Here is a 15682-nt window from a genome sequence, read left to right as displayed (position 1 = left end):
AGTATGATATATTTAAAATAATGGGGATCATGCATGGGGAACCTTGAAACCTCATGTTTTTAGAAAGCTATTGTAAGTTGGATCTTCCTTTGATGCTTGAGTGCTTTGTATGTTGCTAATTTGTCTTTTGTTGTTTTTTCTTTTAATAAAATGTTTATTTATTCAGAAAAAAATATATACTGCATGTGTACTTGGACTGGTTGTGTTTTCTTTTTTTTTTTTTCTTTTCCCTCTTGTTTTATTTTGCTTTAGGAATCAGTTTTAGCTTTGCAGCAGCGTCGTCAAAGGCACTAGGATCTCTTAATGTCAATATTAAGCAAAGGGGTCGCTTTATGATGAAGTAAAATTACATTGATCTGTCAGCATCTTCATCTTTCAGGGAGTTAAACCTTAACCTCGTAAAACTTTGTTGTAACAGATGTGGAGATTGGTATTTTGGGTCTTGGACTGATATCGCACGCTTATGCATTCTAACAGCTAAGAAGTTCGGTGTTATTTAGTTTGTGAACCCTAAAGAATGTAAAAAACCAGTTCAAGAGGTTAGTTTTAAACTATTATTAGAAGTGATTCTATCCAATTATTTTATGAAAATCGATATTTGATTTATGATTTCATCATCATCATCAGGTAATCGTTGAGATGACGGATGGAGATATGGACCGCAACATTGAATGGACAGGCAGTATTAGTGCAATTATCTAAAAACAATTTATTTATTTTCTGTGGTGATGCACAGGAGCTTGAAGTGGAGAAATTTATCACACATGAAGTCTCTTTCACTGAAATCAATGAGGCCTTCAAGTATATGCTGGACGGCGATAGCCTTCAGTGCATCATCCGCATGGATGCATGGAATGGATACAGTGGACGTTTTTAGTATGCATGAGGTTATGAACAAATATGGGTCTGTTTTCCATTTGTTAGATCTTGTAAGATGTATGGGTTCAGGGAAGTAGTGTCTGTGTGTGGTGACGAGATCAAGCTTCAATGCTGCCTACTTTGCTTATGTAAATATATGATGAACACTATTACTGTATATGAAAATCGTGTTTTGTGAGGAAGGATGGACATAGTGTATAAATATTAATTTATGGTACAAATCTTTTAGGTATATTTTTTTATGGATATAAATGTATGTATATATATTTATTTATTGAAGTAAATGCTCTGTTTATTTATAGACAAACCAAGTAAGTTCATCAATCATGTTTTTGGATGCCAAAAGATGATGGACATAGCTTGGGTGACCATGAAAACCTATGTTGACATGGAGACTGGACCATTCAATGTAACCAATGTCTACTAGCTCCATAATGGGCAGTGGTACATGGTTCACCATCACAGATTTGTGATACTCATTGATGTAGAGCTCGAGCACCAAAATGTGTTTGGGTAGAAGAAATTATAAAAAAAGAGAAGTCCACAAGATAAAGCAAATATATCATCATTCGTTGTTGTCCGGAAGGGTGTCTGTTTCGATTTGATATATATGATACAACAAATGTTGTGCTATGCTGTGTTGTTGGACTGTAATATAGTTGTAGCACTATTGGTGAAGGGCTTTCTACTCTATTCAATTCTATATATAAGTGAGATGGTTAGAATTTGTAATTTTGATTATCGATAGATAGATAGTCAAAACTAGGAGTTAATTTTTAAAATCCAAAATCTTGTTTGGTTAATTGGTTATACAATCGAAACGAAAATCTCATATGACTAATACTAGTGTTTATGCAAAAATTTAGCCATCTTGAGATTAATTAATTATTCATCGAGATTGAAAATTGTGATGATGAAAAAATCAAATGAATGATCCAAACAAAACTATTAGCTGCCATTATGTAAAACAGTAAAATGGCATTGACGATTAATCATTAATAAGAAAATTCACAGCTCTAGTCTTTAGTTTGAAACAGATGTGGAAATTACTTAAAATGTTAACTAGTTGTATGAGGTGGAAGTCCCACACTGACAAGAAATAACACAACTAGGGAGTGGTCTCAATCAGCTCTGCACCAGCTATGAAATGGCTGGAATTCTCAAAAGGTTGCCACCAAAAAACCTTAAAATCCACAAAAGTTTTCAATCAAAAGAAATTTATGATCAACCCATTCCACTACGTGAAAACCGTGTAAATTGAAGTAAAAATTTGTTGGGCTTGGCCCGACGAATTTTGGAAACTCAAATTTGACGGCCACAGGCCCACGAATTTTAGAGAAAAATTTTCCTCCCTCTCTCATCTGTGTTTTGTTCCCTCTCTCTTATTCTCTCTGCGTTTTTCCATCTCTGTCTCTATCTCTCTGGTTTGGGAGAGGTTCTTCTGATCTCTGTTTGGTTCCCTCGACCACATCTATCTCTCTCTCTCTATATCCAATCGACATCTCGATCTCTTAACGCTGAAAATGATGGAGTGAAGATGAGGTATTTCCTTCTAAATCTCTCTCTCTCTCTCTGTCCCCGAAGAACGAACTCAAAGCTTCATTAGTCTGATTCGGTTGTTTTGCAAAGAAATCGATGGATCGTGAGTTAAAGGATCTTGCATAGAAATCAGTGAGTTTTTATCTCTCTCTCATACCTCAATTCTACCAAAAAATCTTCTTCTTCGATCTCTGAATAAAAAAGAATAGAAGAAACCCTAGAATCCTCCATTCAATCTTCTCTTTTTGTTGAAACTCGCCATTAAAGCACCAAATCTTAGGTAAATAGTGGTTATGATTGAGTTATGGTTGAAAAATGGTAGTTCTCCTTCGGTTACATTCGATCTGAAGGTTTTGATTTTAGAGATTTGTTTGAGGAGGCATCAAGGAGGCTCGGTTAATATTGTTCTATGGAGCAGCTATGGAAGAAAATTTAAGATCTATATTTTGATTTATAATTTGTAAAATTCTTATAAATTTGTGTCTTTGTTACAATGTGTAGAATTAAGAATTTTAAATGCTTAGAAATGCAAGAAATAATTATGTTTTCCTATTTTCCTTCAAAGCTTTGTTGAATGATAGATCTTCTTTGTTTCTAATACGGTTTAAGTGGGATGGACATAGTGGTTGCCTTGTCACTTGTGATAATTGAAATTTGAGCTCTTATTATCAATGTTGTTTATATATTTTTCTTTTCTTGCCAACGTTTAAGCATGAGAAGTATCCACTTTAGTGTTTTTTGGATTATTTTTCTTCAATCTAAATTCGCAGTACCTTGGAGTATGTTAGTTAGTGAAATTATGAAGGAAGTAAGCACAAAATTAGAATTATGACGATGTGTGGGTTTTAGAATAAGTAGAACCAAGATTGATTATGTTCAACATTGTCTTCATCGAATTCGAAATAGGTATGGTTTATTCTAATTTTTTTATTGACTGTCATCTGTTTAGATGCCCAAGAACATCTCTCTGTCTCTCTCTCTCTCAGGATTTGTGCTCCTCTTTTAGTAATTTGGGCAGAGATAATTAGTAGGGCCAACTGAACTTCCTAAAAAAAGTAATTAAAAATTAGTGACTCATAACTAGATTTTTATTGATATTAGAAATTCCACCTCATGTTCTCAAACAGAGGATATCATACCCACTGAACTTCAAACAAAGTCAATTTTATGGGTAGATCAATTGTTACATTTTTATTATTTTTTTAAAGAAGTGTTGGAGTGCGTTTCACACGTAGATTAGACTCAATTCATATTACAATATTAAAGAGTTAAACATAGCCTAACTAACTTAGTAAGCTACTATGACATAAAAGCTATATTATAAAATCTACTATGGCATTGCATTCTTAATCAAGTGCAATGATTGTAGAGTGAAGGTTTGGGGGGAAAATGATGCTCCCACTAACATTTGAAGCCACCACAACTACTAAAATTATTTGTTTGATGTTGTAATGGTTGGTAATGTTGAGATTATAATTTGAGCCAATCTTAGCAATGTTTGAAGTCTAGGATTAAAAGATCAGATGACAACTTGCAATTGCATAACCAACGAAAAGAGTTGGATCTGTAATTATTGATTAATAATAGCAGATTCTCGATTATAAAATCTTACTTTAAAAAAAAGGGTCAAGCAATAAAATTTGATCACATCAACATTTAAAAGTTGAACAGATAAAAGAAACATTTAAGAGTTGGGATGTTTGGGGTGCCAATAACATGATAACTATTATTTCCTTTTAATGGTAATAAAGTTATATAACAGAATATGTAGGCCTTTATGTGATCTAACATTTATTCATATAAAAACTCTATATTTAGAAGGGTATAACTCTTAACATATGGTTTATGTTTTGCATATCAAGAAAAGAAAATGAATAAAAGAGAAAGAAAATCTAAGTCATCCTTGCGATTCCTTGGATAATTGGCGTTCAAGTTATTTATTACATGGCTGTAGCATAACTATCCAGCATAGGTTCTAGATAATGATTTTTAGCCTCATTGAGGAGATGTCATTGTGCTTTGTACCAGTATTTTGATTCCCACCATAAATTTCTTTTTTTTTTTGTTTGGCAAAACATCTATGTTTATTATTCTTTTATTATACATATAGTTTCCTCTATATACATTTTAGACTCCCTTAAAACTATTTTTGTTTTGGTGTTAATAGATTGTAGCTTTGATCTTTGATTGTGGATGATTTAGAGTGAGTAATTGAAAATGGGGAACTTCGTGTTGGAGTGTCTTGTTAGCTCCAAAAAGCTTAATGCAGGGGATGCATTTATTTTTCTCAGGTTTGTTATCTACTCCACACCCTGCACTTCCTGTGGCACCAAATTCCAATTCATGTCTGACAGATGATCTTAAATGCCCGTCTAGAGCTAAAACTTGGTTGGCTTCACAACCAGAAAAATGGTCCCTTAGCTATTTGTTGGGGTTTGTAGAGGGAAAGAAATGGGAGAATCTTTGAGGGCAAGGAGAAACAGCTTTTTATGTCATTATTGATATTGTTGGTCTTTTGTTTCTGTGGGGCAAAAAATTCAGAGCTTTTAGAGGAGTGGCCAACCAATTGAATAGTTCAGACTTCAGATCATTAAGTTGGGAAGCCACATTCACTGTAGGGTATGTTGGGAGCATTTTCCTTCAAACTCCTTTGAGTCATCATATTCTTATAAAGTAATCAGTGTTTTAAAACCGGGAAACCTTGATTGGATTATTAGGATATTGCTTAATGTGTATATAGGATTTGGTGATTCATGATGAATTTTAATGTGGGTTTTGATGATAATTTTTTGATGTTATGGCCATTAATTTTTCCAGCAGATTCTATGAATATGTGGGTAGGGGAGAAACAATACTATCAATCAAAGAGCTTGATAGGATTACTGGTTAGGTAACTTTTTATTTCAATTTTTTTATTTATTTTTAGGTTGAAATTCAGTTATTTATGGAATTGTTGATTGTCATGTTCTTTTTTGTTTGTGCATGCTTGTTGTTGTGTCGAGTATTTAAGTCATGTGATACATGAAGGAACACGGAGTCCATATTCTGACTAAAAAAGTAACCCTGGTTTCTAGTATTGGAAGCCGCATTTGAAGATTCAATTCAAATCAAGCATTCCATGAACATCAAGTATGGAAAAACAACAGTAATTATCTCTTGATGAGTTATCATTTCTTGGTGTTAAGGAGATCTCAATGCCTGGAATTTGTTTACTTGCTTTACCTTTTGTGTTGTGTCGCATTCTTCCAGATTGACATACTTTAGTTTTAAATAAATATGGATGTTATCTTTAGTGTTGTCAAATGCTTTTCCAAATGTATTTAGCTTGTAGAAATATTTGAGTAACTCTCTCCTAAGTTATTTTCTTTGGAAGTGCTAAGCCTAAAGCACAATCTATGCAGGTGCAGCTTTGAAAAAAACTAGAAGATGAGAAGGGCATCATTGTACGATTTGTAATAGGAAGGTCTCATTTATTTACATCTTTATAGAAATATTTCTGGGAATTATTTAAAATTATATGCTTATCTCGTCATGGGATCTGCACAACTCTATGTTTTACTAAGTCTTAAATATTATACTGCAGTGCAAATCGTGGAGACAGCTTGGATAGGGACATTGACAGTGAAAATATGAAGACAAATGATTTCATTATTCTTGTATGTTCAACTGATCATTAAACTCTATTTTTGTTTGGTTTCTATGATATTATACATGTGATGCACGTTGATGTTTATATTATTCTGCAAATCTTTTTAACATATATTTTAAGTATTTGGCCTTCCTAAAATGCTTGACTCTTAAAGAAGTTCTGAAAACCTTTAGTTGTATTACTGTATCCTTAGCATCACAGGATCCATTCAAAGTACTCACATCAAAACCACACCATGAAGGGTGCTCGTCTCTCTAGTCATTCCAACAACTCCATGTATCCACATCTCTCTTTCTCCCTTAACACTCACTCCAGTCACTCACTAAGCTTCCAGATTTCCACTATATGGCCTTAATGATACACTTGCATTTCTGATTATTTGGAGTAGTAGTTGTGATGAGTTCTGCTAATTTCATCCACTAAGCCATATAATTCCGTGATATGCGAGAACTTTTGTTGCACAGTTTCTGGTAATAAAAACTACTAAGCCAATTCATGGCCAGGCAATTGCATCCCTCATGTGCACTGTCAATTGCACACCTTGTGTCTACACACCTGGGATGCTAATATGCAATTGCCAATTTCACCTGGGATTTCAATCTATTACAATCTTTGCATCAGAGAGAGCTGAAGGATGTCTCAAGGTAATTAAATTCCATTAATTAGACAATAGACTATTCATCTTAGTTCCAAAAACAGTAAATTACCATTTTCAGAGCTAAAATATTTTGGTTTAAGTGTGATTTTTTTTTTTCAATTTTATAAAACAATAAATATGTTTTTCGGTTTTTATTTCATGTAGATGGTTAAAAACAAAATTCCGCTTTATAAAACAGTAAATTTCTTTCCCTCTTTTAGCCAAAATGTTTTAATTATGAAAATGGTAATGTTCCCGTCTTTGGAAAAAATATGAATAGTCTATTGTATTGAGAATTTTTCGATTTTCAGTGCATGTTTTTGTAGAATAGTCTAAATTATATATAAGTATTTTAAAATCATATCCAATACCTAAAAACTTTTATATATTTGGGTAAAACAGCTAATTTTCTGTGTGTAATGTTTGGGGTTCATTGATATTTGCTTCATAGGTGGTGGAATGATGTCGACTTTAAATCGAAGGTACCTTTTGCAAGAGATAGATTGGTGGAGGGTTATTTTTAGATATTGGGGATTTATTTTGAGCCCCAATACTCCATGGTTAGAGTACATATGACCAAAATGATCTCAATTACAACTGTGATCGATGATGTTTACAACTTGTACGGTACCTTTGAAGAACTTCAATTATTTTCAGATGCAATTCAAAGGTTTGTAAATAAGTACTGATAATTATTTTTTTATTAAATGAAAACCAGAAATCTCTATTCGGGCTCAGAAATTTAACTAACCATTTAAAATCTTTAGGTGGGATCTTGCGGCCGCAGATAAGCTACCAGAATACATGTCTGTGTGTTATCTAGCATTATTAGATATCTTCAAAGAACTTGAAGAAGAGATGATAAAGGAAGGAAGATCGTTGTGTGTGTACTATGCAAAGGAATCGGTATGGCAAATATAATTCCACCTTACCTACCATTATTTATGCAGGAGGATTAAAAGTTTTTAAAAAATTACTTAATTGGAATTCTGTTATGATTTTAAAATATTTAGGTATCCAAATAAATTTATGTATCTGTGTAAAAAGTTTTGTAGTGAATTTACCTTTAGATTCCTTTGATTTTAAAATATTAACTGAAGTCATTAATTTGAAATCACACACTACATAACCGTGGCTTTGCTTTCATCGAGTATTATAACCATGCATGTGCTGAATATTCGAGGCAAAAGATGTCAAACGCTAAATTCAAGCTAAATAATAGTGCTCCAATCGTGTGCTGGGCTGACCCTAAAATTGCAGACTCTGCTTCTACTTCACAGGTTTTTTTCCTTTCGTTCTTTCATTGGTTTCTACTATGCATTGGTCTGAAAACAAGGGTTGCTAACCACTTAGATCTCTCCACGTGGATGTTAAAACGGTAGCTGTCAATGAAAGTGTTTGCTATTTATCAAACACTGACATCGAATTATTTTTTCAATTGGACGTCACTCTTGCTTTGGAGACTTGAGTGGGTTTTCCGACTAATTGAAAGATTTTTAGGAATGACAGGAAACAGAATCCCATCTCCTGCTGATGCACTATACATTGGTCTTGGGACTCTTATGTGCCATCGGTCTACAGGTATGATAATTCCAACAGTTTGGATCCATATTTAGGCTTGGTAAGTATTTTAGGCCAGTAGGCAAGGGTTCTTGCGTCAAACCAGATGGGTTCAAGCAAAGAAGTTAGTCTAGAAATGTAGGATTCATTTTGTTACTTGGAATCTGGGGCTTTAATAGGTAAGAGTTTATAGTTAGGGGATACTTGAAAAGAAGGAAAATTAACTTAGCTTGTTCACAGGAGCCAAAGTCGAAAGCGACAAAAGCTAATGGAATTGATGCCTACAAACTCTAATACACGGGAAAAGTTAGAAATAGAAATATTAAGTATAAAAGCAGGTATAAATTTAAAGGATAGTTGTAGGTATTAGTATAATAAGTGATTGGCTATTAGCTATTAATTTAATAGAAAGGAAAGAGAATTAACATGGTATTTATAAACCCCCGAGCTTTTGTGTTTATGAATTCTGGGTTGGTTTTTCAGGAGAAAATATTAGGCAACACTTCTAGGAAGAAATGGATGCATGATGTACGTTATTCTGTCTTTCTTCTTGATTGTATTTCTTTTTTGCAGTGGCCGAATGGGCTAATGTTGCACGTATAGGTCTTGAAAATGGCACTCCTTTTTCGTTATGCTTAACAGAAAAGCATTTCTCTAGAGTTGCATCTGCATGTGGGGAGAATGGCAGTGATTTATCTAAAGTGAGTTTCTAGTTACTGTTTTGGCTTTATCATAGTTGGATTGTTGTCTGCTTTCAAGTCTCATATATTTTAATAATCTGACTATTATCTTCTTCCTTTAATTGACTGTATCCAGTTAAGTAGTGTAATGAAATCTGAATATCGAATTGCTCTAAGGTCTTCACTTCGAAATGATTTTGCGGAAGGGGTCTGAGCAGTATTGATGGACAAGGACCAGGTTTTATTTTCGATCCCATACAAATTATTGATGGTATCATAGGTGACTCTTTTATGCAAGTAATATTGCTGCCTCTACCACACTGGAAGCTGTTCATCCTCAGACCTGATGGGATTACAGGTTAAGGGCTGTCCTTTTTTCCTTATTTTGAAATGCTCTTAGAAAGGGGATTTCCTTGACCTGCTCATGTATTTCTATTGGTAGCTGTTTTGTACCCTTCTAAAGGCCTATAAGTAGAGACCATAGATTGGATTAAGGAGGTTTGACCACATTGATATACTTCTTAACAGAATTTAGTAGTGTTAGAATTAGAAACGAGAGATACTTTATCTCATTGGTTTTTAAGAAAAAATGCAGCACTGATTCTTATTCTTTTATTGGTTTTTTTGTTTTATGCAAAGATCAAGATGCATTAGTCACTATAGGTGTTGATATTGCATTGAATGTGGTTGGAAATTTGTGCCATTTAAATCTTGTTCATTTGTAGGTGTTCTAGCGTGGAAATTATTGAGGTTTATTATTGGGTTGGCCGTGAGTTGAGTACTAATGCAGATTGTGTTTTTTGTTGCCGCGATGGGAGAAGTTTGGTTAATGGGTGTGTTCTTGGCAGATTCTAATTGAAGACAAGGGGTATTTGAGTCTTTTCATGTTGCTAGTTGGGGTCTAGGTATGAAAGGCATCACGACCATTTGCTTTTGATTGTGTTTTATTTCCAAGCAACTATGTGACTCAATTTCATTTGTTAGTGCCCAATTGCTTGTATTAGAGTTTGTTTAATAATGAAATTTCAATTTATAATATGAATTTTGAGTTGTTTAGCTTAATTTGAAGCTTGTTTTATTATTTTTCTTTTGTTTTTTTATTTTTCTGATTTTTTTTTTTTTTATTATTTCGTTCATTGTGATTGGTGAATTAGAGGACTGTGCTATTGTTTGTTAAACCTCCAAATTCGACGGTCATACTCTATGGAATTTTTTTTGTTTTTTTTTAAGTTAATTCTCTAAAAATTGGATAGTCCATGGCCGTCAAAAAAAAAAAAATTCTACAAGAAAATATTTGACGGGCATATTTGACAGGAGGGTCTGTCAAATTTCTCAAAATTTGACGGGTTAAGACCATCAAATATGGGCTTTTTTCACATAGTGTTCTTGAACTTCAGGTATGTCCTGTCAACATATAAAGCTCTATCATACTCATAACCTTCTTCTTCCCATATTTCTTCCCCGGTTGGACCATGAAGATCACTCTGGCTCTCCTTGATAGAAAGTAAGGAGTAATTGGAACAAACAACACTGATATCCCCTCCTGACTATAGATATCAAAGCAAGATACCACTGCAATCAAAATACAAAAACCAAAAGCACAGATGAATCAAATGGGATCCTTAACAAACAGACCAAATATCCAGATTCATAGAAAAGATGGTCCTGCCTTGGTTACATTAGAAATCACGCACCAATATACAAGAAAAGAAATGGCTAGAAATCATCCTTCTTATGAAAAAAGTATATTCTGGTGAAACATTCATAAAGAAACATTTTCTATGGAATCTGAACACAACTTTGTCCTTTCATGTAAGAAGATTTACAATAAGGTATGATATCCATTTTGAACGCTGAGCCCTTCACATCGGACTCAAGTTGTTGATGACTATTTTGTTTCTTGGACTGCGAAGCCAGGCATGAAGCTTCAAAGAGTGCCCTACCCAACTCTAGATCCACATCTTCATCCTCGTTACTTACATCATCAAGCGACCCCTTTGCTTAATATTGACATTAAGAGAGCCCAGTGCCTTTGACGACGCTGATGCAAAGCTAAAACTGATTCCTAAAGTAAAATAAAACAAGAGGGAAAAGAAAAAAAGAAAACACAACCAGTCCAAGTACACATGCAGTATATATTTTTTTCTGAATAGATAAACATTTTATTAAAAGAAAAAACAACAAAAGACAGATTAGCAACATACAAAGCACTCAAGCATCAAAGGAAGATCCAACTTACAATAGCCCTTTAAAAACACAAGGTTTCAAGCTTCCCTATGCATGTTCATGTCATGTCATAGCTATGAAAAACTCATGTACACACCATGAAGACATAAATTGTAAAAACTTAACACAACATAGTTTTGTGATGTCGATAGCTATCTTCATTTGGTGTGTGAAGATTGTTCTGTGCCTATATGTGTCAGGTTTAAGAGCAAGCATACAGAACATTGAGATCAAAGGCTATAAAGTATAAACTAAATCAATTCAAACACCAAATCATGCATCACTCAAAAAATAAACCCATTTCCAAATCATTGAAAGCATAGTCACAATTCTCTGAATTTTTTCAAAAATTTCGTAGAAATTTCCCAATTTGGGACTATGATGACACTTTTACCTTCACATCCAAAATTTTTATATTTTCAACATTCAAACACCAAGAAGAGGATAGGATTTAGAAAGAAAGTCATCAAGTTTTTCAACTAATCATCAACCCACGGAGATTTCAAATTATTAACAACAGGTCTACTATTGAAGTATCAAAAAGAGCTGAACAAAAAGCCTATTCTCACTCACCGACATTTTATGTCGAGTACATCTCGGACCCAACGGCACAAGAAGCCAACTAACGATCATAAAAAATAAAAAATAAAAACACGAAGCCATCAAGATCATTACGTTTGCTAGAGCCACAGAGAAGAAGAATGTGATGAAGAAATTAACTTGACTCATCTTACAAAACAAATCATCATTTTCCATGTTCTCCAAATCAAAAGCCTTGTCTTGAGTCTCAACAAATCCAGAATGCCTTATCAATGACCCTATAAGATCTGATTTTACAACCCCCAAACATGATCTTGCACCTCTTCCCAGTTACTTCAAGCTACGAAGAGAGAGGGAGGGGGAGTTGCAACGAGAGAAAGAGAGAGAGGGTTTCAGTGAGTGAGAGAGCGAGAGAGAATGAGAGAGTGGGACAGAGGGTTCGGCTGCGATTAAGTTCGAAGAGAAATGGGAAAAAGGGATCGAGAGCGAGAGAGAATGAAAGAGTGATAAAGAGGGTTCATTTCTGTTTAATAACACTTGGGAAGAGAGCGAGAACGAGAGCGAGAGAGGGAGTGTTTCAGGCGAGAGCGAGAGAGAGATCGAGAGAGAATGAGAGAGTTCGTGAGAGAGAGCGACGACGAGGGTTTCAGCGAGAGGAGATGAAGAGGTTTGAACGAGAAAAGGGAGGGAGTATTCGAAGAGAACTCTCTGTTATGTTCTGTGCTGTTTAAAGAGAATAGGGAGTAAGCACTAATTTAGAAAACTTTGAGGGATGGCACTGTAATATATGCTTAAGTTCAACGTTTAAGTTAAATTGCACCATGATTAAATCGCGTCCGTTAGATCGCGTTATATCGAACGATCCATAAAAGTTTGCTAAAGCGTAGGGTAAACCATTAGGCAGCGAACGGGACACACACACACACACACACACACACACACACATATATATATATATATATATATATATATATAGGGAAATGTTCAACACCCTAAGCTTTACCTTACACTTTAACAAACGTGTTTTGTCCTACATGGGTCAGAAGTTTTGGAATGGGCTGATTTTTGGTGAGGATGATCTCTACGATTAGAAGATCATCCTCACCAAAAATCAGCCTATTCCAAAAATTTTAGCCCCATGTTTACAAGTTAAAAAATCGTGGACCGTCCATTTTTTATAAACAATTTTTGATGGGGTTTGAAGTTTTGGAATGAGTGTTGAGGATGATCACCTCACCATAGAGATCATCCTCACCAAAAATCAGCCCATTCCAGAACTTCTAACCCATGTACGACAAAACACGTTTGTTAAAGTGTAGGGTAAAGCTTAGGGTGGGGAACGGGACACCCTAAGCTTTACCCTACACTTTAACAAACGTGTTTTGTCCTACATGGGTTAGAAGTTCTGGAATGGGCTGATTTTTGGTGAGGATAATTTCTATGGTGAGGAGATCATCCTCACCAAAAATCAGCTCATTCCAAAACTTCTAACCCCATCAAAAATGGTTTACAAAAAATGAAAAAATGGACGGTCCATGATTTTTCAATTTGTAAACATAGGGCTAAAAATTGCGGAATGGGCTGATTTTTTGTGAGAATGATCTTCTAATCAAAGAGATCATCCTTACCAAAAATCAGCCCATTCCAAAACTTCTAACCCATGTAGGACAAAACATGTTTGTTAAAGTTTAGGGTAAAGCTTAGGGTGTTGAACATTTCCCTAAATATATATATAGGGAAATGTTCAGCAACAAACATTTTGGCAAAACATTTTTCAAAACATGGGTTAGAGGTTTTGGAATGGGCTGATTTTTGTGAGATGCTCTCTATGGTGAAGAGATCATCATCACCAAAAATCAGCCCATTCCAAAACTTCTAACCCCATCAAAAATGGTTTACAAAAAATGGATGGTCCACGATTTTTCAACTTGTAAACTGGGGCTAGAAATTTTGGAATGGGCTGATTTTTGGTGATGATGATCTCCTCACCGTAGAGATCATTATCACCAAAAATGAGCCCATTCCAAGACCTCTAACCCATGTTTTGAAAAATGTTTTGCCAAAATGTTTGTTGCTGAACTAGACCCATATATATATATATATATATAGGGTCCCGTTCAGCAACAAACATTTTAGCAAAACATTTTTCAAAACATGGGTTAAAGGGTTTGGAATGGGCTAATTTTTGGTGAGGATGATCTCTACGGTGAGGAGATCATCCTCACCAAAAATCAACCAATTCCAAAACGTCTAGCCCCATGTTTACAAGTTGAAAAATTGTGGACCGTCCATTTTTTGTAAACCATTTTTGAGGGGTTAGAGGTTTTGAAATGGGCTGATTTTTGGTGATGATGATCTCCTCACCGTAAAGTTACCAAAAATCAGCCCATTCCAAAACCTCTAACCCATGTTTTGAAAAAAAATTTGCGAAAATGTTTGTTACTGAACATTTCCCATATATATCTATATATATAGGGTCCCGTTCGGCACCCTAAGTTTTACCACACACTTTAACAAATGCGTTTTGTCTTACATGGGTTAGAAGTTTCGGAATGGGCTGATTTTTGGTGAGGATGATCTCTATGGTGAGGAGATCATCCTCACCAAAAATCAGCTCATTCCAAAACTTCTAACCCCATCAAAAATGATTTACAAAAAATGGACGGTCCATGATTTTTCAACTTGTAAACATGGGGCTAAACATTTCGGAATGAGCTGATTTTTGGGGAGGATGATCTTCTAATCATAGAGATCATCCTCACCAAAAATCAGCCCATTCCAAAACTTCTAACCCATGTATGACAAAAAACATTTGTTAAAGTGTGTGGTAAAACTTAGGGTGCTGAACATTTCCCATATATATATATATATATATATATATATATATATGTGGGTCCCTTTCAGCAACAAACATTTTGGCAAAACATTTTTCAAAACATGGGTTAGAGGTTTTGGAATGGGCAGATTTTTGGTGAGGATGATCTCTATGGTGAGGAGATCATCCTCATAAAAAATCAGCCTATTCCAACACTTCTAGCACCAGTTTACAAGTTGAAAAATCGTGGATCGTCCATTTTTTGTAAACCATTTTTTATGGGATTAGCAGTTTTGGAATGGGCTGATTTTTGGTGATGATGATCACCTCACCGAAGAGATCATCCTCACCAAAAATCAGCCCATTCAAAACCTCTAACCCATGTTTTGAAAAATGTTTTGCCAAAATGTTTGTTGCTGAACATTTCCCTATATATATATATATATATAGGGAAATGTTCATCAACAAACATTTTGACAAACATTTTGGCAAAACATTTTTCATATATATATATATATATATATATATATATAGGGAAATGTTCATCAACAAACATTTTGACAAACATTTTGGCAAAACATTTTTCAAAACATGGGTTAGAGGTCTTGGAATGAGTTGATTTTTGGTGAGGATGATCTCTATGGTGAGGAGATCATCATCACCAAAAATGAGTCCATTCCAAAACTTCTAATCCCATAAAAAATGGTTTACAAAAAATGGACGGTCCACGAGTTTTCAACTTGTAAACTAGAGTTAGAAGTTTTGGAATGGGCCGATTTTTTGTGAGGATGATCTCCTCACCGTAGAGATCATCCTCACCAAAAATCGGCCCATTCCAAAACTTCTAACTCTAGTTTACAAGTTGGAATGGGCCGATTTTTTGTGAGGATGATCTCCTCACCGTAGAGATCATCCTCACCAAAAATCGGCCCATTCCAAAACCTCTAACTCGTGTTTTGAAAAATGTTTTGCCAAAATGTTTGTCAAAATGTTTGTTGCTGAACGGGACCCCATATATATATATATATATATATATATATATATATATATATATGGGGTCCCGTTCAGCAACAAACATTTTGGCAAATTTTTTTTCAAAACATGGGTTAAAGGTTTTGGAATGGGCTGATTTTTGGTGAGGATGATCTCCTCACCGT

General features: G+C 34.6%; 1 protein-coding gene across 19 annotated transcripts; it reads left to right on the top strand.

Annotated features, from left to right (window-relative positions):
• The first annotated feature begins 2094 nt into the window (after nucleotides 1–2094).
• LOC147394161 (3-hydroxyisobutyryl-CoA hydrolase-like protein 3, mitochondrial) lies at nucleotides 2095–9947 on the top strand. Of its 19 annotated transcripts, none has more exons than XM_086454331.1 (12): nucleotides 2095–2550; nucleotides 4621–5037; nucleotides 5239–5308; nucleotides 5820–5881; nucleotides 6002–6074; nucleotides 6571–6711; nucleotides 7156–7374; nucleotides 7472–7610; nucleotides 7895–7984; nucleotides 8205–8285; nucleotides 8838–8965; nucleotides 9081–9663. In XM_086454331.1, exons 10-12 carry the CDS (start codon nucleotides 8207–8209, stop codon nucleotides 9156–9158), a joined length of 285 nt encoding a protein of 94 aa, XP_086310457.1. In that variant the 5' UTR covers nucleotides 2095–2550; nucleotides 4621–5037; nucleotides 5239–5308; nucleotides 5820–5881; nucleotides 6002–6074; nucleotides 6571–6711; nucleotides 7156–7374; nucleotides 7472–7610; nucleotides 7895–7984; nucleotides 8205–8206; the 3' UTR covers nucleotides 9159–9663. The 19 variants fall into 19 exon arrangements, 2 of the variants coding, with proteins under 2 accessions (XP_086310457.1, XP_086310455.1); XR_015181568.1 differs by having other exon boundaries at nucleotides 2100–2550; XR_015181582.1 differs by adding an exon at nucleotides 8748–8792 and having other exon boundaries at nucleotides 7472–8285; nucleotides 8907–8965; nucleotides 9122–9663.
• The last annotated feature ends 5735 nt before the right edge of the window (nucleotides 9948–15682 follow it).

The sequence above is a fragment of the Akebia trifoliata genome, chromosome 9, assembly GCF_017979445.1.
Source record: "Akebia trifoliata isolate Shusen 1 chromosome 9, ASM1797944v1, whole genome shotgun sequence".
NCBI lineage: Eukaryota > Viridiplantae > Streptophyta > Magnoliopsida > Ranunculales > Lardizabalaceae > Akebia > Akebia trifoliata.
Note: the sequence above shows the minus strand (reverse complement) of the source record. Positions and strands in the feature narration are given on the sequence as shown.

Excerpts from the sequence above, each read along its gene's own strand:
- LOC147394161 (XM_086454329.1), top strand. The coding sequence starts at position 8,093 with ATGAAAGTGTTTGCTATTTATCAAACACTGACATCGAATTATTTTTTC. Across the intron at positions 8,286-8,837 it reads TATGTGCCATCGGTCTACAG|TGGCCGAATGGGCTAATGTT; the intron begins GTATGATAATTC and ends TCTTTTTTGCAG. Across the intron at positions 8,966-9,080 it reads ATGGCAGTGATTTATCTAAA|TTAAGTAGTGTAATGAAATC; the intron begins GTGAGTTTCTAG and ends GACTGTATCCAG.